Consider the following 22,958-nt stretch of genomic DNA (forward strand, 5'->3'; position numbering starts at 1 on the left):
CACCTGTCCATGTGGAGAAAACAAACGCACTAGAGTGTTTGTATTTTATTTTTGTCTTAAAACTCATGGATGTTATGTACCACCTGCCCTACATTAAGGCTCTGAATGCACCCTTTTTTAACTGTAAGTCATGGCACTCGTTCTCCATTTCTCCTGATAGTGCACCAAACACATTTTTGCGACAACAGACCATCAGTCAGAACAAAACTTTACCCACTGACGAGTTGAAAGAAAGAGAACCCAGTCGTCGAGCAATGCCTGAAGACACAACTTTATTAATAAACCAGCAAGCAAAGCATATAAAATAAAACGTGAGGACACCCAGGAAACAGAGACAGGCAATGTATTAAAATAAGAATGGAGAAAAATATAAAAGTGGAGATCGGCAGATGAAGCCTTGTCAATGGCTGTAAACAGAGCGGCAGAGAGAAGAAAGAACAATAAAAAAAGAAAAAGAACGGTCAGCCATAAAAGAGGCGGGTGTGACGAGTGTGTGCCGAGGTTGTCGTTTACGTCCACATAATGGAGACATTCACAAGTGTCTGGTAGAACTGGGCCGGAAACTACTGTGGCGACAGGGGGAGAGGTGCTGGACTGGTTTGTAAGTGACACCTTAGGTTAATAGTCTGACTCCAGTTGCTGCTGCTGTTTGTGACACTAAAGCGAGCAATAGAATACAAAACATAGTTAATGCTGGTTACGGGTTAATACTCTGCTCTCTCTCCTCTCCTGCAGCCACAACCTGACAACTCTGAGAAAACTGAGAGAAAGAGAAGGGACACCGTTCTTCCATCAGTGATGTAGCATTGTTTGTGTGTGGATTAACAAGCGGGCAAAGCGACCTACAGAAAGCAAAGTATGCAAGAAGATTAGATGCGTAATCAATTTGTATTCCTCCTGTCACTTTGCATGTGACAGGAAGAATGAAAAGTGTAGGGGAGACCAGGGTGAGTTGGCACACTACTTTTTTCTGGTCCTTTGAGGTCACAGAAACAAACACGGAACATCAAAATGTTCGCCTTAATAAAAGTCACTAACTTTTTTGGTGAGGGTAACATTTCAGTTTTATAGTATTGAAAGTATGAAAGTGGCATGTGTCCTAAACGTATTATTGTTATGTGTTCTATAGAGACAGTGTTACTTCTAGTTAATACACTCAGGAGTCAGCTACTATTTTGATATGAGATTTAAAAGTCTGTGATGAGTCAATAGAAGTCAGCTGTTCTATTATGTTCATATTGTCTGAGAGTGAAAAGTGTGCCAACTAACATGTCTACCTCTCCTGCACAGGCTATTCTTTACTATGCATTTCTGTTCATGTGATGATACATAGGTGTCTCTTTATATATGTATGCTAATGTATTTGTATATATCTTTTAGGGCTGTTGTATTCTTTTGCTGCAAAAAAATACAAAAGTCATGCCCACCCCTAACTTTAAATTCATCCACACAGACGTTAAATATTAAAGACGAGAGTCTAAAATCTGCCTTCACATCTTGGGGACACTATTTTATGATCTACTATGTTTGGCATCTGGTTATTTTAACCACCAGAGGGCATAAAAAAGAAAAGAAAATCGCAACAGCTGAAAATGTAACCATCATGTTTGTTTACAAAATGCCTCTAGTGCCTTCTTCTTGTTTTCAGCCCGTTAATCTCAGTGTCATGTCCTACCACTGTGGTGTTTTTGATACTACCACTGTGGTGTTTTTGATACTACCACTGTGTTGTTTGTGATACTACCACTGTGGTGTTTTTGATACTACCACTGTGTTGTTTTTGATACTACCACTGTGGTGTTTTTGATACTACCACTGTGTTGTTTTTGATACTACCACTGTGTTGTTTTTGATACTACCACTGTGTTGTTTTTGATACTACCACTGAGTTGTTTTTGATACTACCACTGTGTTGTTTTTGATACTACCACTGTGTTGTTTTTGATACTACCACTGAGGGGCGCTACAGTTGCACATTTCTTAATCCTACACATAGTGGTTTTGAAGATCATTGACGAATCGTTGAATCTAAGTCAGTCTGGAAACCCTGATGTATTCTAGTATAACTAAGCACTGATGAACGGCGCTCTCTCTCTCTCTCGCTCTCAAACACACACTCACACACACATAACGCTGAAATAGAAGTGAAGATCAGTGATGGAGGCTGAAAACCCTGCAGCACTTTGAGCAGAAAGACAATGATCATCTAACACAACAACATCCCAGCTGTGACGCTTGGCTATAGGCATGATAGGCTTCCTCTCTTCTGGTTTTGGCTTCACCTCTTTACACTTACTGTACCTTCCATGTGTCTACCAGGCTTCGAGCCACTGCTGTATCAAGACAATAGCTAATGCACTCAGTTGCAGGGTTGGACCGATATATGGGTTTGACATCGCTTAGAGGGCAGATACTGCTGTTGTCTATAAAACCTGTAATTCTCTTTGGGCAGTTTGTTCAGTTATAATATAATCACCACAATGGTAGACTGGAGATTAGTCCTGTTCAGCCACTGTGCCTCGGCTGTCTATATTCCTCATTTACAGGCAGTAATGTATTCCAGCTTTTACCAACCAATGAATGTGTGTGTGTGTGTGTGTGTGCGTGTGTGTGTGTGTGTGTGTGTGTGGTCTGACTCTTGGAGCTACCAACCTCTATTTAAACTGTTTCATTAGCCTGGGCCTCTCTGCAGATGTTTAGTGCGTCATGATGATGTAAATGTTGCAGAGGGTTTACCCACCTGACAACCAGTAACGTCAGAGATAATCACTGAGGCTGCGTATAGATATTTGTGGCTGATCAACACTGCGAATACAAGTCAAGAGTGATGTGTCTTTGTTCTCAAGCAGGAAACTTCAAGGCTTTGTTGTTCTCTAGAGAGTGGACTTCAACAGAATTAAGGCCGGTTTATACTTCTGTGTTGAATCTATGGCGTAGGTATGGTGGACTGGGCCAGGCACAGAGCTTCTCCTCGCTGCTCCTCTGGGGAGCCAACACCGACTCCATGCTGCTGGAGACCCAGACCATATTGCTGGGCCCGCTGAAGAGAAAGGAGGCACGGGAGAACCAGAACCAGGAATGAGCGGGGCAGACCGTCAGACCCTGCTGCTTTAAAATCAGTGGTTTTCTAAAGGGACTCTGGTGCTCGGAAAAAAAAAACTTTTGTCAGGACCGCCAAAATCCACACTAAACGAAACTTCCTTGTAGTATCTTTAAATTACTATGTTTTTTTATTCATGTGAATTCTTGAGCATATTTAATATAAAAATAACAAACTTTGTAAATTAACAAAAAACACAATTTCTTTAACTTGATCCAACCTTTCGACACTAATGTCCGCAAAAGACTTACAGAGCACCTTTGCCATCTTGTGACTTCAAGTGTTTTTCAGTCACAAATATCTGCACGTAGCTTGAATCCCTGTTACGAACAACCGTAGGAGTTGTAGGAGTTATGGAATATAAACGTTGACCAATACTTCAGCTCAGTATTGGTATCGGCCTTTAAAAACCGATATCGGTCGAACCCTGGTTAGTATATACACATATACAGACGTAGCAGAGGGAACGTACTGTGGAGGTAGGGGCTGAGGGAGGTTTGGTTGAACTACTGATTGAAACATTTCAACAAATTCCTAATGAATCTGAAATCATTTTCATCACTCCACGAGGGCGGGACTTTTGAATGACGCATTGACTTGAGACAGGTTGCATTCTGGGGGAAAAGTCTCGCTGTGTATTCCCGCTGTCAGACGGACACCATTGAACTTCAGACTGATCGACTAGATGGAGACGTAGGAGCGTGTGTTTTTTTTTGTACTGGAGTGGATCAGTGGGGGGGTGGGGAGGACGAGGGTCGGGCGCTCCTCACAGGCAGAAGTCAAAGGTCAGGTCGGACTTGCCCATCTTCTGTCTGTACACGGCATCAAACTTCTCGTTCATGGACACCGTGAAGACGTCCTTCCATAGACCCGCGCGACCTGCAGAGAGGACACACAGGGAGAGGGACACATTTTAAATAACATGTAGCTGAAAGTGATCCAACAGCCAAGACGCGCTGATTCATTTCTTCATTTTAGACAAAGCTGGATTATTCACAGGACAACAGCCCCAAGGCCCCAGAGTTAAATCACAGGGGCCCTAAAAGCTGTGGACTTCCTGTCTGAGTGCTTTATTGTGCTAATTCAATAGAGAGTTTGTACGTGAATATGACCCACTGAAGCACAATATCAGCTGACATGATGAAGGCCTTAAGGTGGGTCTTGCTTTGTTACTGGCTCCTTAAAAGAAACATTTTATTTTAATTAAAGCTGCAAGCAGCATTGATCGGGCTCTCGCATATTTACGCACGTCGAGGGTACTGGCAGGAGTCTGATTGATGCGGCCATGCATTTCTGTGACCATCATACACTGCGTGCACGAGTTAAACGGTATTTCCGTTATTTTATTTTTGGGTTCAATCAAATCACCATACAGCAAATCAGGGGCCAGTAATATTTCACTATAGAAACATTGTGCTCAGGCCAGACAGAGTCTGGTCAGATGGATGAAGCAGGTACGATCTCAAGTGTCCTACTCAGTGTTGAGAACGATCCATGGTTTTGTTACACAACTTGGAAATAATAAAATAAACCAAAACGAGAATGACCGTCCATGCCATTAAATACTAAAACCAGTCTTACCAGTAACACAACAGGACAGGATAACAGCACTTATATCCAAAATAATAAGTCTAATTGGAACACGTTTTTTTCTAACAAAAAGTCGTAACAGGAATGAAGAATTTGTCAAAGGACAAGAGAAAATAATTTGAGCTTTTCAGAGAGTATTCAGATTTTTTTATTTTTCATTTAACGGATCATGTATGTCATATGATTAAATTATTTAAAACATTTATTATTACATTTTCTTGAAGTTAGCTTAAATTGACAAGAATGTAGGATAGGCATATGAGCATTGATCTTCTGCCTGTGGCTTTTCAGTCATATTGTATACTAGATTGTATACAGGCTACATTTATTGTATCGTGTGTGATGGCAGAATAAAATACATATACTACTACTAATACTACAAATACTACAAAAAAACGGGTTTGTTCTTCAGTTACAAGCGTAATGAATTCATCGAGTCCCGTCCTCCTTCCTGTTATGATGACGTTACTTGTCCTCAGTCTCCTGCATGATGAAGGTAATGTGAAACCCAGGTAAATTGACAACTCAGCTGCAGTGAGTGCAGCCTGCCGTGGCTCTGACTCACCTGCTGTGGGCTACAGATGTGAGACAGATCAGACTGACTGCTGATAGCTGTGTGTTAAGCCTATTAGCACACCAGACACCAGACTTCCATGCACTAAAAGAAAAAGAATCAGATGGGGAAACTGAAAAGAAAAACAACAGAAACCATAAGTAAAACATACAAATGAAAATTGGAATGGTGACATAAACCAAAAGGGAATGAATAATCAGGGGATAAACATAAATGAGTCAAAGAGGGTTAAATCAAAGCAGACTGCTAGTTAAAATAACTGATTATACAACTGATTATACCACACGGTGGGGCTATATTCATGTCCAAACCATCTAATCCATGAACACGCAATTGAAGATCCCATGACCTATTTAGATATGTATTGAGGCCTGAAGTGTTAAATATTAAATACACACAAAAAAAGGAATGTATTAAATAAATAATCATATAATTGGTTTTGGGATTTTATTGTTTTGGATCACCACCATTTCCATTTTATTCTCAATTTGTTTATATTTCAAAATGACACTTTTATGTGCAGTCTTATTTTCTAATTTCACTTTTCATGACAGTGGGGTTGTCACAGTCCGCTTACTTATCAGCCAATCACAGATTCATACTTTCTGCATGCATCTGCGAGGGTCCGCTTTAAGCGGCTTGACGTAAATAACGCCCTATGTGGACGTCAGCAATGGTCATGCTCCGGTTTCATTCATTACCACAGTCCTGTTTATGGTGTTATGCGCCTCTAGCTGGTTTGCCGAGACTTCACACCGGTCTCGCCGGGGACCATTTGTGTTCATTCGCGTGAATCGCGCTGGACACGCCGGAGAGGGGATGTGGCTTATCGCCCTGGAAGCCCTTCAACTGTCCGTCATCAACCATGGAAAAAATAACCTGTATTTCTGCTTAGTACGTGTTGTGGAAGTCCTAGATATCCCGGGAAACTAAACGCCGTCATGTCTGGGTTCATAACATAGTCCGGAGGAGCTCCGTGGATTTTATCGAGGTGTATTCACTGTGTCAAGCAAACATGTCGGCTGGTTTACTACAGCTGTATGAACCCCAAATAAACAAATTTGGCTGTGATTTATCTGCAATAAACCGTCAAAAAGGGATGCCAAAATAACTATGTATTTGTAAAAAGTTTGAGTTCATGTCTTGTTAGTTCTCTCCGCAAGACGACAAGCAAATCACTTTTAAAATACTTCAATGGAGCTCGGATCAATCGGTGCTAGGCTATGCTAACATTGTAGCAGCTCCATCAACACTCAACATAACGTCATCTAGACATAAATACGGCAGCGTCTTTTTCATTGTTTGCACCATATGGTTTACACACACACACATTTATACACATAGTTTGGTCCGGTCTCTATTGATATGAGGTATCGTAGAGCTCTGGGTGAACACAGACGGCTACAGTATTTATTTCCTGATTCAACAACGGCAGGAAGTCAGTGATGACAGGAGAAACATCTCAACGCTGATAGGCTATTGCGCCGCAGCGTCTGTGCATAGACTGTATGTAATCTACTCGCGCGAATAATTCGTGCTGTGTTTGGTGTGAACACACCTTTGTGTATTCACGTGGACTGTGGCTCAGTAGTAGAGCAGGGTCGTCCTTCAATCAGAGGATTGGCGGTTCGATCCCCGGCTCCGTTAGTCCATGTCGATGTGTCCTTGGGCAAGGCACTTAACCCCAAATTGCTACTGTAACCTACGGTGTATGAATGTTGTGTAAATGTTAGATAGATAGTCCTGATGGGCAAGTGGCACCTGGTGGCACTTTGCATGGTAGCCCCTCCCATAAGTGTATGGTTGCAAATGGGTGAATGATGAATACATGCAAATACATACCCCGCCTAAGGTGTTGTATAACAAGGTCAATAAGGGGTTAAAATGTGTTAGAGCCTATATCGACTCGTGTTTCAGTGTAAGGACTCGATGTGTAAACAGTGTCTCCTATAGAATTGTTCCAAAAGCCACCTGCTCAGCGCAGTCTGGCGGGTTAAAGTCCTGACTTGACATTGTCTGACACTGATCCACTGTGTTAAAATGGAAAATAAGAACATTCCATCTGGGATATTCAAAAGGGAAAATAATATTGTAAAACTGGTTTCCAGACTCTTCAGTCCCTGTCCATCTAATCCTGGTATAATTATAATGTCATTGCGCACGCTGCACAGTATATATATCAGAGTTTCCATTCATCGTCCTAACCCTCCACACTTCACTACAGGTCGACAACCTCAGATAACTCCCCATACACCATCTCACTGAACCCCATGGCCGTGGGTATAGTCAATGTTTAGAAGCAGTTAGTGATTTCCAGAGGAAGTCCCTTGAAAAAACAACTAAATTTAAGTAAATTTATATTCATTCTCCGTATATATTGGATCGTTTGCTTGCCTGTAAACAACATTAATACCTGTTCATGACTAAGAGACTCTTGGTTATGCTAGCTCTGTAATGATTAGGAGTTGAGTCATTTGAAGTTTACCAATTTAACATTGTCTCAGTTTAGATAGATAGATAGATAGATGGATAGATAGATAGATAGATAGATAGATAGATAGATAGATAGATAGATAGATAGATAGATAGATAGATAGATAGATAGATAGATAGATAGATAGATACTGCAGTTTATGCTTTGTCAAAATGCGCGACCCTCATATATGTACGATGTAGATTTATGACTTTACAGCGCAAAATCTGTGACCCATCTCAAATTTACGGATGAACCATTTCTAGCAACAGCTGCTACAGCAATGAGGAAAGTAGGATAAGATTGTTCATTGTCACAATATGGCTGAAATTCATAATTTCAAAGTTGCACCAAACTTTGTCAGTTTTCATAGGGACTATTTCTTTGGTAGAAATGGGTTCAGTGGGTTTTGCTGTGATCACCATTGTTTTGGGGTGGAGACAGGTGTTTCAGAGACAGTGTTCCAAAAAGAAGACATTCAATCAAAACTGCATGGATAGATACCACTAGAGGATTCCAAAACAAAAGAAAAAATATATTATTTGTGATTTATTTTCTCTCTTCCTCCCTGCTACCTATTAAACATCTTCATGAGATCAGCCTGATCTAAGAGAGGAACTACACTGATGCTTTCTCTCCTCTCAGCGTCCTCTTTCTCTGACTGTATAGTTAACCCTGACTAAATTTATTGATACCAATAGTGAAACGATAAAATCCTAAAACACCAGGAAAAGTAATGGAATAACAGATGGCTGAACATGGAACTTAATTATTTTATTATTAAAAATGTATACATTAAAAAATGTGATGGCCGCATTTATTTTTGACTGACTGACTTTCTCCTATATCTAACTAAGTAGTTATGTTGCCTAAACCTAACTAAGTTGTTTCCTGTGAAAACGGAAGGGTATTTTGAACAGCCTGTATATCACACGTGTTGCTTGACTTTCGTAGTAAAAAAACGCCAAAAAAATAAGGACATCGTTTTTCGTAGGATAGGAAATACGTGTCTTATTAAAACACTGTCTTCTTATTCTGAAAGAACCGGTACTAATTAAATGAGGTATAGTACCACTACACCATTAAGATGTCGCTTATGCATGTATTCATTAGTGAAGGTGACTCATGCTAGTCTAGGCTGAAAGGATATCGTGGTTTGATTTTGATTATCTGCAGACTATCTTGCAGATATTTTAAAAAGAAATCTAAAAACGTATTCCTGCATTTTAAGGCCTGAAACTCTTTTTTACACTTGTTAGGCACTTTTGTACTGCTGCAATACTTTTAAAATTTAAAGAATTTAAAGTCTTTAATTCTCATACTACTTTCAATAAAGTTTTTTTTATGTTCATTCAATCAAACCACCACCACCAATGTCTGGACTCCAGGGGGGATTAGGCCTTATCTGAAATCAGCATCACCCCTCTATTATCCTACTTCAGGATTCCAATCGCCAAAGACTTTGCACTGTTCACATTTTATGCATGTATAATAAATTATTGTTAAATTCTGATGAAGTCTCTCCTGATTGAAATAACATTTATTATTATTTAGTCTCCCAATTTTGTGAAAGAGAAAAATCTAAAATCGCTGGACTACCCCCTTTAATCCAACTGAAAAAAAATCTAGTTGATTCTTTTACATGTTTCTCTATAATTCAGGCCGATTTATTTGGTGTTTTGCAAATAATAGATCTTGAAAATAATTCAGAAACTGATTGACTGAATTTGAAATGTTCATTGGGTTAGTAGAGTGCCTGTCCTTACAAGATGGTGTTGTGATGAAAAACACTACACTGCACAACAAGATTAAGAGAGCTCATGAGACACCAGCTGTAAAATCATAAACTGAAGGAACTAAAGTATAAGAACATCAGATGCAGTGAAAGTGTAATAAAAAAGACACATTTGGTGGGTCATCTCATCCTCTACAACAAAAGCTCTTTCAGACCTCTCAAGTCGGACCTCAGAGAGCCAGAAAGTTGGCCGAGATAGGAACTGAGCAGTGACGCGTTTCCTCTCCCACTCACCCCTGCAGATGGACAGTGCCTCCGAGTTGCTGCACTGCTCGATGAGCTGGTTGCAGCTCTCCACCATGCCCTCCAGCTGGGCCTTGTCGCAGGAAACACCCAGGAACCGGGCTAACTGTTCCACCAATGTCCCCGGATCCTGGAATGGACAGAGCAGAAGGGGAAGAGGATATTGAAAAAAAGAGAAAATCTATGAAAGCAATAATTGCACGTAAATACAGAGAAAACTGCCTCTCTCTCGAATTCTTGAATAACAAGGCCATGATTCTGTTTCCCCAAACAGCATCCACCCACAGCTCTGGAGAACACACAGTTCCCTAGATTACGCAATCTATATGTGGCACAAAGGTGACTGTACTGTACTGACTGTAAACATATGACAGCAGTGAGGACAAAATGTACAGCTCTGTGTAGGAACAGTGAAACATAAAGGCTCAGTTTACAGCCCTGGGTTATGAAACTGTGACGGTAAACTCCAATCAATTCAGTGTGGCTCTATTGGCATGAAAGTTTACCAGAGTTACCAGAGAATAAAAATAAAAAGGTATACAATAATAGTAATAATGAATATAAACACAACACTAACATAACATTACAAATGTTAGCTTAAAAATTAATAAGTGCATTTCCCAAAGTGTCAAACTATTCCTTTAAAGGTGCTCAATACGGAATTTAGAGCATATCTATTGTCTCTACACGGCTCTCAACATGGTGACGGCTGAGCCAGCGACTTGCAGCTAACGGTTCAAACAATGGCAACAGTGCTACACCTAACAGTGTTTACCCGAGGGGGAACCGAAAGGTCGGGACAATATATGGATTTGCCTACATTTTATATTTTCATATTTTGTCTAAAGCCTCTAAAACAATCACATACATTTCTAATACGCAGACAAATTCCATGCAGTTTAATCATTGAAAAAGTTAGTTAATATAGTAGAAGATAAATAACCAGCATCTTTGTTATGTTTCAAATAGCATACAATAAAGAGTGGATTGTTTCTTTATTCATACACTGTGCATCTGAAAAATGAAGTTGTGTTTTCTTTTCTTTTTTATACCAAAAGTAAACTGAATTGTGACTTATCTCTTCAGTTCTAAGAAATCTATTCTGAGAAAAAGCCTATCTGCAAAAGAAAGGACATGTTTGAGTCTGTGCCTTGTAAACGAGATTACTCCAGATAATGTGAAAAGGAACCTTTGGCAAAGCAAAGGGCAAATATTGATTTGGTATATTATGTTCTTTTTCTTTGACTGGGGAGTTTTACACAAGAATGTTCAGGATACACAAGTCTGCCACGTTGTGCGAAAAGAGGTATAAACTGAGAGATAAAAAAGGTCACGGCTGTAGGGAAATGATGGGGATGGGGTTTTCTTTACCTTTGACAGCAGATGTAGATTTGGGTATGGGTGGTACAAGTCACTTAGTGTAGCAGATAAGCTCGTATATGAGGTATTGTGCAATTTATGAATAAAGCATGAAACTTTTTCCAGTTCTATAAACCATGAAGTTTATTTTCAGACATTTCAGTAGTAGGAGTGCAAAGGAGTGGCCATTTGCAGCGGTTTGTATTTAACATTTATATGTTTCAAATATTGAATATAACTAAAATCTTACAGGATTTTATAATCAAGGCCCTTCCACTTTGAAACTCTTCTCTGAGAGTTTCAGGTTTGGAGAATTAGTTCAACTAACTTCTCATCACCTATTTTATTGCAGGGCTTTTACTGAAATTCCCTTCTCCATCAATGCATGTTAAAAGGTAAATTCCCGCAGAGAACTGCACTACACACACAGTCACATTCGCCAGTACAGCAGCAGCTCCACTAGAGAAGTTTACTGTCTTTCTAAAGACACCAAAGAGTCAGAGGACTCTGGTCCTCATAAAGGCCATTCTGGGTGATGACCTGCAGTTACATAATGTCAAAGTAAGAGCAAGCAGACAATGGCTTTAAAAAAAAGCAAGAGGCAGTGATGACCTTACCTTGTACATGTCTTCATATTTCAAGAAGAGGATATTAGAGTCCATACGATGTTCCCAAAATTCCTGAACATGTTCAAACCAGGAACCATATCCCACTTTGAGAGAGAGAGACACACACAGAGCAGCTGGATGAACTGACAGTAGCCTGGAGACAAAACAGTAAAGGGTACCGACTTAAATGGATGGCCGGCATACTTACGCTTGTCATTCATGAAGCGCCGGCAGAACTCCTGGAAGGTTCCCCGGTAGCTCATGGTCCTGAGAGAACGGTGGAACTGGTAGTAGGACACCACCAGGTCCTTAGGGTTACGAGCCATGTAGATCACCTGGAAGAGATCCACAGCAAATACTCACTACAGTCAGACAATTGAAGCACTGCTGTTGGAGTGCAGTCCTGTAGAATAGTAGCTATAGTAGAGACTAGATTACTGAACTAAAGAAGACAATACAAATATATTAAATGAAACAATCAGATTTGTTTTTGTTTGCGTGATGTATCATACAGCCTGCTTTATTTATCTTAAATGAATATATATATAATTATCTTAATTAATTATTTTTTACAAACAAAATAATAACTTTATAAATATATACATCGATATACAATTATCTTAATTTTTGTTTACAAAACAAAAATAATGGAATATCCATATAGATTTAGTTATCCTAATAATAAACAAAGACATGGACTACATATATATATATATATATATAAATTAAATAAGAAATACATAGAAAATATATAAATAAATATACTACAATATACTAATAAAATATTATATTACATATTTAAAATACATACAAAACATTCATGAACACTAGGGTAATGCACCATATATTGCTTTCTAATTTCAATGTCTTGTTTAGTTTTTCTACTTATTCTTTATTGATACCAATGCTACTTCAGCGTTCTGCCTGAACTAATCTGACGCTATTAAATGTAATAAGAGTCCAAGCAAGATTTTTTTTCAATACCCGACACCCACCTCAAAATATAGCGAAGAAATCTGAAAACATCTTAATTAGCATGTTAATGCAACAAAAAGTTGCGGCTACTGTATATGTGCTGTCCCGGCGGGCTGACCTTGGCCTCTCCGTTGTGCATGGCTGTCGGCAGGAATCGATAGGGTAGATGGCTTTTGATCAGACGAGGGGACGTCAGCTCCTGTGGAAACAGAAAGGAGTTTTTTTCTTTAATCTGTAATCTGTCTTCACTTAACAGTCCTGCAGAATGCTCGGGGCTGCCAGGTGTGTCTTATCTTACCTGCTGAAAAAAAGTTACACAGTTTACACAAAACCTGTAGCTCTGCTTCTTGGAAAATGCAATAAACTTTTTAGCTTGAATAATACGCTCGGCCTGGCCATGTGATTCCACATTATAAAAGTATGAGGGGGGTCAATCACAAGTTTCATCATAATACAATATTAAATTGATTCTTTGGACAGCGATACCATATTCGCTGAAACCATAAAGTCTGCTATATCGACTCACAAAAAGCAACTAAAGTATTATTTGACAATGTTATTACTGGGCTTGGACGGAAATCGATAACACAAACATGTCATTGGAATTTCAAAATAAAGGCGCGTCATGTTTTCACTTTGCATCGGTGATATTGGTTCATAGATCACTGAATCGATACATTGATCCAGATCGATGGATTATTAATAAAAGGGTCAATAAATGAACTCTTAAAATCCAGATGGAAATGATGATGTGTTTGAGAAGTTCTTATTCAAGTTTGACAACTTGTAAATGTTTCTCTGCATCTGACTTATAGTTAAGTACACTGTATATCTGCATTTGTGTTCCTTGTTTTCTGTTATACAGTAGCATGTGATGTTGCAAGTTCCAGCTAGCCGCAACACTAACACTCTGTTGTTGCTCTGTATGTGGTGTTTATATCACTGTGTTATTTGGCCAATTTATTTCCTCTACAACTGTATGAGTATTAAAGGTGCATTTGGTCAGGTAATAACAAAAATGGAACTTAAACCAATGTGGGGATATTGGTCATCACAGCCATTCCTTCGCTAAAAGGTACAAGACTTTAAAGTGTGCATTTCATCAACCTGTTTTTATGTGCATAAGTTTGCAAAGAAAAACAGGATCCTTTATCTTGCCTACATCTTTCAAATACCACACGGTCAGGCTCTCTGCTATTAATTTGTAGCTCAAGCAGGGATTTAGTTTGTCACAGTCCCCACTATCAGTCATTTGACCTTAAAGCGTAGAATCGCTGCTGTAAGAAGCGGTAACATGATTAGTTGGGTGTTTACAGCTTTTAAATTCCTTCAAAATATTAAGATTGTAGATAGTAAGGTTAAGAGATTAAGATCTGAGATACGTAAAGAACTTCCTGATTAACACAAGCTATTCAGAAAACACAGTGCTTGTGATTGCGAGCGAGGCTGGCCTTGTTTTGATTGTGCCCAGTTTCAAATTGAGACCAGCGTCTGCTCATGTTTCACATCTAAACAAGGTGTTGTTGTAATGCTGCTACACCCAGCTAAAAGGCATTCCCGCAACAACTTTGCCAGACCCAGAAACTCCTCTGCAGTCCTAAAATGATTGAGTGAGCTGAAGAACTGAGTGAATGCTACCCAGGTGCAGTACCTGTATGATGTCCAGGCCGGGTTGGGGGTACTCTAAGACAGGCAGCTGTTCGTCGATGTTCATAAGGCCGATCTCATCTGGGTCTGCCCCCTGACTCACCAGATACACGATCTCCTGAAGTAGACTGGTTCCTAGGAGGAGAGAGGAGCGAGCCGGAGGACAGGAAGAGAATAAGGAAACCGGTTGTACAACAGGTGAGCTTAAAGCTGCATTTGGTAAAAATGTACTTTTATTATATTTGCTCAAACTGTCACTTATTGTTGAGAGCAGTACATGACACAGATAATCCGTGATCTGCCTCTTTTTAGTGCTCATAATGGTATTTGCAAGATTGATTGAAGTAGGAAAACAGTGTGCTGTGTAGCTAAAACCAAGCTCCGCTAAACAGCTAAACAGTAGCTATATGTTTCTCAAAACATTTGAAAAATAGGCAATGCAGAAATAGAATCTGGATACATATTTGTTCAGTTCTGCCTAGTTTGACAGTTTGATCGGAATTCACCAGCAGGGATTGCCAGCTCTGTTAGAGACTCCTCTGGTCTGATTGGTTGTTTTTCTTGGGGCGCGGTGGAATCTTCCAAACACCATTAGGAGCTCTAAAAGGAGGCAGAGGATTCATAGAGTATTTGTCATTTGTACGACAGTTTGAGCAAATCTAATAAATCTAAAATCAACTGCAGCTTTAATAAACATTTGACAGAATAAAACTCAAACTAACTGTTGTAATGTTAGCTGAAAGAGTGTTTCAACAAAACTCGTGGGATCACACATGGGCCAAACATGGTCTTTGTATTTGAAAGAGAAAAGTCTGCCAGCACAGGACACAGGCTGTTCTCATACTGCGCTGTAATTCGTAGATGTCCCACAAAATCAATTTGTATGTAATACACGTAAACATAAACCAGGACGTATAGAGACCACAAAACCCCACACAAAGCTGGTGGGAGAGGATGTGGATGGGTCCAACACAAACAGGTCTTTCACCCAGGATATGGCTGTTCGTGCCTCATGTGAAAGGAGAAGTTGATTTATTTGTCACGTAACCAGTACTTCAGTAACACCAATTCCGTAGTCATCTGAACTCAAACCACGATGTTTTCATTAATCCAACTAAGTTGCCTAAATCTAATTTAGTTGTTTCATGTGTAGACAGAAGTTTGAAGCAAAAATCGACAAGTGTTGCTGGACTTTTTAAGCATTTTTTTCGTAAGATATCATATGAACCGTTATGAGGAAACGTTGCGGGACACCAACCCCGCCAATTAAAATCAATGCTACAGAACCAGATAAATCATACGTTACCCACAATGCAACTAGACGAAAAGGTATTTTCTAGGCGATTCAATCCCAAACCTGCTGTTCTTACCAACAGTCGTCACTCATCAACTAAATACCAATCAATGCCTGCATTAAAGCAGTCTTTGTCATCTCAACACTGTTTTTTTATCCGTTACTAGTCTGTGGTGTCCCTGTGATTCATTTTGGTGATTCAAGTTTAAAAAGGCAACAAAATGAAAGCTGGAGGCTGCTATCAGAACATCCATGTGAAACCTGAAGGACACTGAGCAGAGGGGTCACGGCTCTGGATTTTATCAGTGTGGTAAATTCAACATTACTAGCTTTTTTTTAATAAGCTATTAATCTGAAAGCCTGCCAATGTTCTGTAGAAAAGGGGCATATGTTCTTATAGGAAGATGATGTGTGTGTGTGCGCGGCCTCAGGCTGGCCACATGCTGGCCGTGAAACCAAATTAACCATGCAAGAATGGTCAATTTTCTGACAAGCTTCTCTTGCTCTTAAAGAAAACTTGTATTTCTCATTTGCACCAGTCATAATGTACTTTGCATGAAAGCGTCCAGTTGTATGCTTTTGACACGGGCAAAACAGATTTACTGGAATTCTTGGTAGTGTTTAAAACCCAGTGTTCTTGATTTTAGACAGAGACAGACAAAAGCAGCTTCTCATTTCTAGCCAGTTGCACAACGCTGTCCAGCTGACTTTTTAAAAGTTTCCAGCTGATCCATTTTAAAACGAGAACCCAGTAAGAAACATTTCACGAATGTTTTATATACTATCGGCCCATAGAAAAACTTTGAATACCATTTCAACCATTTACTATGCAAAATGAACTCTGAACAAAAAAGGGTGGAGGCTGGGCTGGAGGAGGCGAAACTTTGCCAGCAGTACGGTCTGTAACAGCATTGGTGTAGAAAGAATCAGTGAAGAGGGAGTCATATTTAAATGGACCTCCTTTAGGTGAGAGTGGACTGTGATTGGTGTGTGACCGATTACAAACAATGATTCAATCGGCTGGCTGTCAGATGGTTACAGTATGACTTACATGTCCTGCGTGAACTAACGCAATGCTTCATTTATTGTGCAGATCTATCTGTTGTTGTGAATAATACTGTCTCTGTGAGAGGCAAACTTTGATAAGCGGCTGTGCGCTGCTCTTTATCAGAAGGTGTTTCTTCAGGCGAACCTGGGAATTTTCCCTGTTTGCTGTGTTTGCTGTGTTCAGCTACTATTAACCAGTAGCAAATACACAATATTCACTCATCTCATCAAATCTCACAATTCCTATTGCTATTCAAGCATCAACATTTTTAAAATAGACCTTGTAGTTACTGAATTGTAGTCTCGAGAAGAGGCCTAAAAAAAGGCTTAGGGTTTTCACAGGCTGAGTCATACTCCCCATGAAATGCAAAATCGAGTGCCTCTTTACATTCGCATTATTTGTATATTTCAAACCCCTGCTTGGCACAGCATGCAGCCAGAGCAGAGAGGACGCTCTCTCCTCTATGTTGGTGCTTCAGTTTCCAACCCTCTGTTATTCATGTGTGACTGTGTGTGCTGTCTGCAGGGAGACATGACTGAGCGTATGGCTGATGTCAAAACAGTCATAAATACACTGCTATTATGAACGGTAGGGCAGCCCGCACTCTCGCCCCTCCTCGGCTTAAAGAATCTCGCAAATCCCATTGGCCGAGAGCGTTGCTTATGAGCCAATGGCCCTCACAGCACTGCAGCATCACAACCATGTGGCCCACCATGTGCTTTCTTCCTGCTGCACCAGAGGAGGATGGAAACACAAACAGAGCAGGGGGGAAGGAAACGGGTTCTTACTTTTGACTGCTTCTCTCATGTGTAAAGTAAACTGCAGAGTTCTTTGGATATAATTAATGTATCACTGTTTCACTCCACAACGTCATCTTGTTTAAATTGAGACAAACTGTCTTAGAGCTTGGTGGACATCCATTTGTTTATGGGTAGGCTAGCCTTTTGTGCACGACGCCCCCAAATTCGGGGGCACTCGGTACCAGAGGAGTAGCAAAAATGCACTTATCGTTAACGAATAGAATTAATGTTATACACATATTATATACCAGATTAAAGAATAAAGTCTGATCTACAATATCATGCAAGCCATTTTTACACCCTCCAAACACAATTATACACAGCTAAATAAACAACTAAAAGAATTAGCAAAATATCAGTCACATTTCCCCATGGCTGCGCAGCCTACGCACTCCGGTTTGAGCTACCACGTGAAAGCTAAAAGCTAACCAGCCAAACCGAGATAGCAGAAAGCACGGCAACAACACACAGATTCCGGAGATATCTTCAAAATTTCTCTCTGTGAAACCATTACAGAGCAGCAAAACCACAAACCACTTTACAGATAATAATCATAACCGCTCCTCATATACCCGATATTGATGAAGACAAAGCATATTTTCCTGGTTCTGGAGCTAGAACATGTCTTCTACATATATCCTGTGTCTCATTGAACTGTGTCCGGGAAAGCAGGCTTTTTTTCTAAAGCAGGGGGCGGGGGGCGATTTGACTTTCGGTGTATCAGTTTTTACACATCACGAGAGACGGCGCGGAATTGATTCTCACTGGCTAACGACTGGCTCAATTCTTTGAACTATGATGCGTCGAAGGAGGGTTCATTGACTGAAATCGACCAATGATAGGCTGACATATGTCTACATACACACAGAGCAACTGGAATTCAAATGAGAAAATCCCATGGATGAGAGACAGAAACAGGCTCAGATAGGATTCAGGCTCTCAAAATGATGCCCAACTGCTGTATTTGGATAGATTGAACACTATTAGTGGTAAAACAAGTGATTTATATAGAGTTCTATAGTATAGGAACAGCTGGTTCGGAAATTACAATTTGGCTGATCTCGCCTGACCTCTCTGTACTAAATTCCTCTCTAACTTTGTTCTGCTTCACTTTATCAAAGTCAAAATTTGTAGAGAGACTGTTCACATATTGTGCTATGATTTGGGAGTGTTTTAGACTTTCAGCCATTGTTGACTGGTTGTCAGTCATTGTTCTCTGGAAACGTCTGAGTTGATCTTCTAAAGGAACAGTGTGTAGCATTTAGCAGGAGCTAGAGGCAGAAATGGAATGTCATATTAATATTAATAATGTTTTCTTTAGTGTGTAATCACCTGAAAACAAGAGTTGTTGTGTTTCCGTAACCCTAGAATGAGCCATTCATATCTACATACGTCCTCTTCATGGGGCTGGCCGCCGTGTTTCTACGGTAGCCCAGAACGGACAAACCAATCACTGGCTCTTGAGAGGGACCTTTTTGCGTTGTCACGTCAGCCAACCTTCTCCTACCTGTAGCATACGGGACACGTTTCAGTTGGTTGCAATCTGCAACCTCATTGCTAGATACTACACACTGCACCTTTGAAGGTTCTCAATACAATATTTAGTGTATTAATATAGCAGCAAACGACTATTAGTTATCTAAAGACATAATGGAGTAAGCAAAGAATGAAGTCACTCTCCCTCTGTATGTGTTGTCATCCAATCCTACCACTTTGCGTTGTTGACAGAGCCATGCTGGCTGTGCGTCATCTTAGTGCATGTTAGTGCAAGTAAGCACGCTCTACTGGTTAGCTCACGGCCACTCTGCACTGTGCTAATAGAGCAGTTACAGCTTGCCGCGGAAGCGTAGCACCATCCCTGTGGTTTCCCCTCGGGTAATCACGGTTTGCTCTGTTACCGTTGTTTGCGCTGTTAGCGGCTGGCCGCCAGCTCAGCTGTCACCATGTTGAGAGCCGCGTGTAGGCAAGAGATTGGAATTAAGCACATTTAAGTAATATGTGAGATCGGGTGTGACTCTTTGGTCATTTCATAAACTGGCTATGATACAGGTCTGTATATGGCAGTGGCGGGCCGTGCATTCGCAACCTGGGCCTTCACTGCTGTCCTGCAGCTGAAACACCTCATTATGACGCCACAGCTACAGTTATTATTTGTTTCATGTAAAAATGAAGCTCAACACCTATAAATACACTAACTGCAGAGTGCAGATACATGAATACGCCGAGAGTGTCTCCTCTCTTCTCTGACTGCAGCTGGGACTGCTGCACACTACTGTGAGAGTGACCACCTGTAAGTGCTTTGGGGGGGGCTCACGGCAGCACCCGCTGCTCGTTCACAACAGTGCAGAACGGTACGTGCTTTCACGTCAGAGTCAAAACACCAGAAAAGTCTCCAACAACACCAGAAAAAGTCGCCAGATTTGTCACTAGTAGCTTTTGACAGAAAAAGTCGCCAAGAGGGTTCGGAAAGTCGCCAGATTTAGCGAGAAAGTCGTCAAGTTGGCAACACTGGCACCGACTAAATGTGTCCCCAGCGCAACATTGGACATAACAATAATTCCTATCACATATAAAACCAAACAAAAATCCTTCTTCACGTATGGCTAGGCCAGCTAGAAGGCTCTGACATGTCAAAGAATACGCCCAACATGTCAAACTAAAGATCTGATTGGTTGAAGACTATGACAATCAACAATATCGTCCCCATTCACTTAAACTGCAAAGGGATTCACTTGTAAGTCTGAAGGCCTGGGGCCTCTCTTCTACCTAGAGACACAGAGGTGAAATCTGATTGGATAAAAGCTCTACTTAAAACAAGCTGCACTGGATGCAGAGCAACTGAGGAAGACAGTAGCTGTGCAATGAGAAAATAATCTAATGGGGGAAAAAAATTATAATACATGTAGTGTATTTATGAAAAATTATTAAATTATAAAATAACTATAACTTTGTGATTCTGTCTAGGCCAGCAGAGAAGGCCTTGCTGGCCCTGACGGCCCACCACTGATATGGCCACTTCTATTAAAACCAATGCACTGATCTTTTAGTGCAATACTTGCAAAAGTATAATTTATGCACCGACTAGACGGTTACAGGTTTTATTTGATATTATTTAAAGAATTTCACTTTTCTTTCCACAGCATGAGAATTGCTAAATTCCTGGAGAGGTTAAATTAATCCATGTGTACTGTTAGCACAAGGTCTCTGGATGGAATGGGAGGATGCAGCACAAATCTATGCTCGCGGGGCCAAACCTAAGCAGGAACAGGAAGCAGCACTGTCCATTACACTCGGCAGAGTTTGGCTCTAATGCTTTCTTTCACAGTATCATGTAACGACATAACTTCAATTATAATCAAACCAAAGGCCTGGTCCCACCACAAATTACAATGGAAAATTAGTGGAAAAACTCCAATGTATTCGCTGTAATTAGTGATTTCACTCACAGGGGTGAGTTCATTAACTTTATATTGAACACGTTTTAAAATAAATACAGTATACAGTCTGAATAAGATATTCAGATGTATTTAAAATGTGTTTTTAAATGCCATCAATTAAGGTTTCCTGTTGATTGATTTCCCTGTTGATGCATTGATGACTGTTGTCTAACCCATTCTGCAGTACAGGTGTTCCTATATGATGCTAAACCAGAATACAATTCCCACGACCAACAATCAATGCACTGACCGCGTGCTCCAGCTGCCGACCAGCCGTCACATGACCCGGGACCCACCCCAGTGCACAGCTCGGCATCACCGCGCACGGCTCACCGGCCTGCGGCAGCGCTGCGCCACGACACACCGAAGCTGGATGTAAACACCAACTTCCATCCATGTCCTATGGCGCGTGTGATTATGGTGGCTGATGAAGGCCAGCATAATGCTAACTGATACACTGAACGCAGCAGGAGCGTAATATAAACAGAGAAATGAAATGACCCTCCCGGTGCTGTTCATGAAACACGGGCCTGACGTGCAACTTTAATGAACCCTATGACTGATTGTAAATGTGCTATTATTTATATTTATATGCAACTTTGATAATCACAAGGGCAGCCTGCAGTCACCGCATGCAGCACAGGGCACCCTAGAAACGTGAAGGTGCACGGGGAGAGCTCTGTGGTGACGCAGAAGCTTGTTTACCTGACTTCGGGTAGGTGACGATCCATATGTCGCTACTTCTGAGGGAGAAGTTAGCGATCTCCTCCATCTTCCCCCTGCAGAAGGGCGGCAGCCGCACTCCATCGTACTCGAAGTATTTGCTCTCAAACTCGATCGGCGTGCTCGGCGTGTCTGCCTCGCTCTCGGCCATCCTCGGAGACGGGCCGCCAGTGCAGGGACGAGAAGAAGCGCACACCACCAATCGAACGCAAAGCGGTCAGTCGATGGCGGCGACGAGGGGGATTTTTGAAACGCCGCTGCTGCGGATGCTGCGCGGCGGGCGGACGAGTGGACCCACGGCCAATCGCGCTGGAGAGAAGTGATGTAATGCGCGCGCGCACGAGTCGCAGCATCAGGACCACTTTCGCCAAGCCCGCGAGGATGCGCGCGCGCGACCGCAGAGGAAGGATGCTTCCCAACGCGTTATGCAGATTTACACGCTGCAGAAAAAAAAGAAGAAAAAATAATATGACCATATAGGCTACCATATTACTACATAAATCAAACAAGTAGCATGCGGTTTTCTAAGCAAGTGAGGACAACAAACTTGGCAAATTTACCAAACCCAAATGTATAACTTACTCTTTCTTGGAAGGCTCTGTTATTAAAAACACGCAGCCTTTTTAGAAGATGAGAAGAATATATTTGTTTTGGTGACTTCATGGACTGAATTTAAAGCTGCGGGGCAACAACAATTCAGTTAAATTCATTTTTTTTGTAATCAAGTATTTAATTTTAAGATGCATATTCAAAAGCTTTTTGTTTCTATGCATTTCTTTTTTAAATCCAGCCCATATTTTACTTAAATGAGAAAAGAATAGTTATTTATTATCAGAGCATGTATTATTTATTATTCGTCCAGTTAGATATGAAAACCTACAATACTTTCTTTCATTTGATTGGTTGATTCGTTGTGGACGACTATTGAGATGTTGATACAACTACTAGGGCTATACTATACATGACAGGAGTTAGACGTCATTGTGATGTTCCGGACTTTTGATTGAGGATATTTTCTCTAACTGGACTTCTTCGAATTGTAATCGAATATTAAGCCTGAGAACTGTTAGGCAAAGCAAACAGAAGTGGGGGGAGGGGTTTGTGTGTGTTTTCTTACTTTTCTAAGGGGGGGTTAAGGGGGCTTCTACGTCACTACGTTCTGCCCATCACGCTTGCCGTCGATTGGCTCTTGTGTTGAAAAGGGAATTGATAGACGTGCATTAATCCAATCATGCTCTCAGAAAAACATGTTGCCTTTGTATACCGTCGTACATCTTAGAGATCACAAATAA

At 40.8% G+C, this 22,958-nt stretch overlaps 1 protein-coding gene across 1 annotated transcript; it reads right to left on the reverse strand.

Moving 5' to 3' along the window:
- Positions 1–3,842: 3,842 nt before the first annotated feature.
- sult4a1 (sulfotransferase family 4A, member 1) lies at positions 3,843–21,817 on the reverse strand (the record flags this gene model as incomplete). The annotated part of the gene is made up of 7 exons (XM_079183524.1): positions 3,843–3,979; positions 9,767–9,905; positions 11,752–11,846; positions 11,951–12,077; positions 12,836–12,916; positions 14,369–14,499; positions 21,649–21,817. The coding sequence occupies 7 exons, from the start codon at positions 21,815–21,817 to the stop codon at positions 3,867–3,869; spliced, it is 855 nt and encodes a 284-aa protein (XP_079039650.1). The 3' UTR covers positions 3,843–3,866.
- Between the last annotated feature and the right edge of the window lie 1,141 nt (positions 21,818–22,958).

Source organism: Pholis gunnellus (assembly GCF_910591455.1).
Source record: "Pholis gunnellus genome assembly, chromosome: 22".
In the NCBI taxonomy this organism is placed as follows: Eukaryota; Metazoa; Chordata; class Actinopteri; order Perciformes; family Pholidae; genus Pholis; species Pholis gunnellus.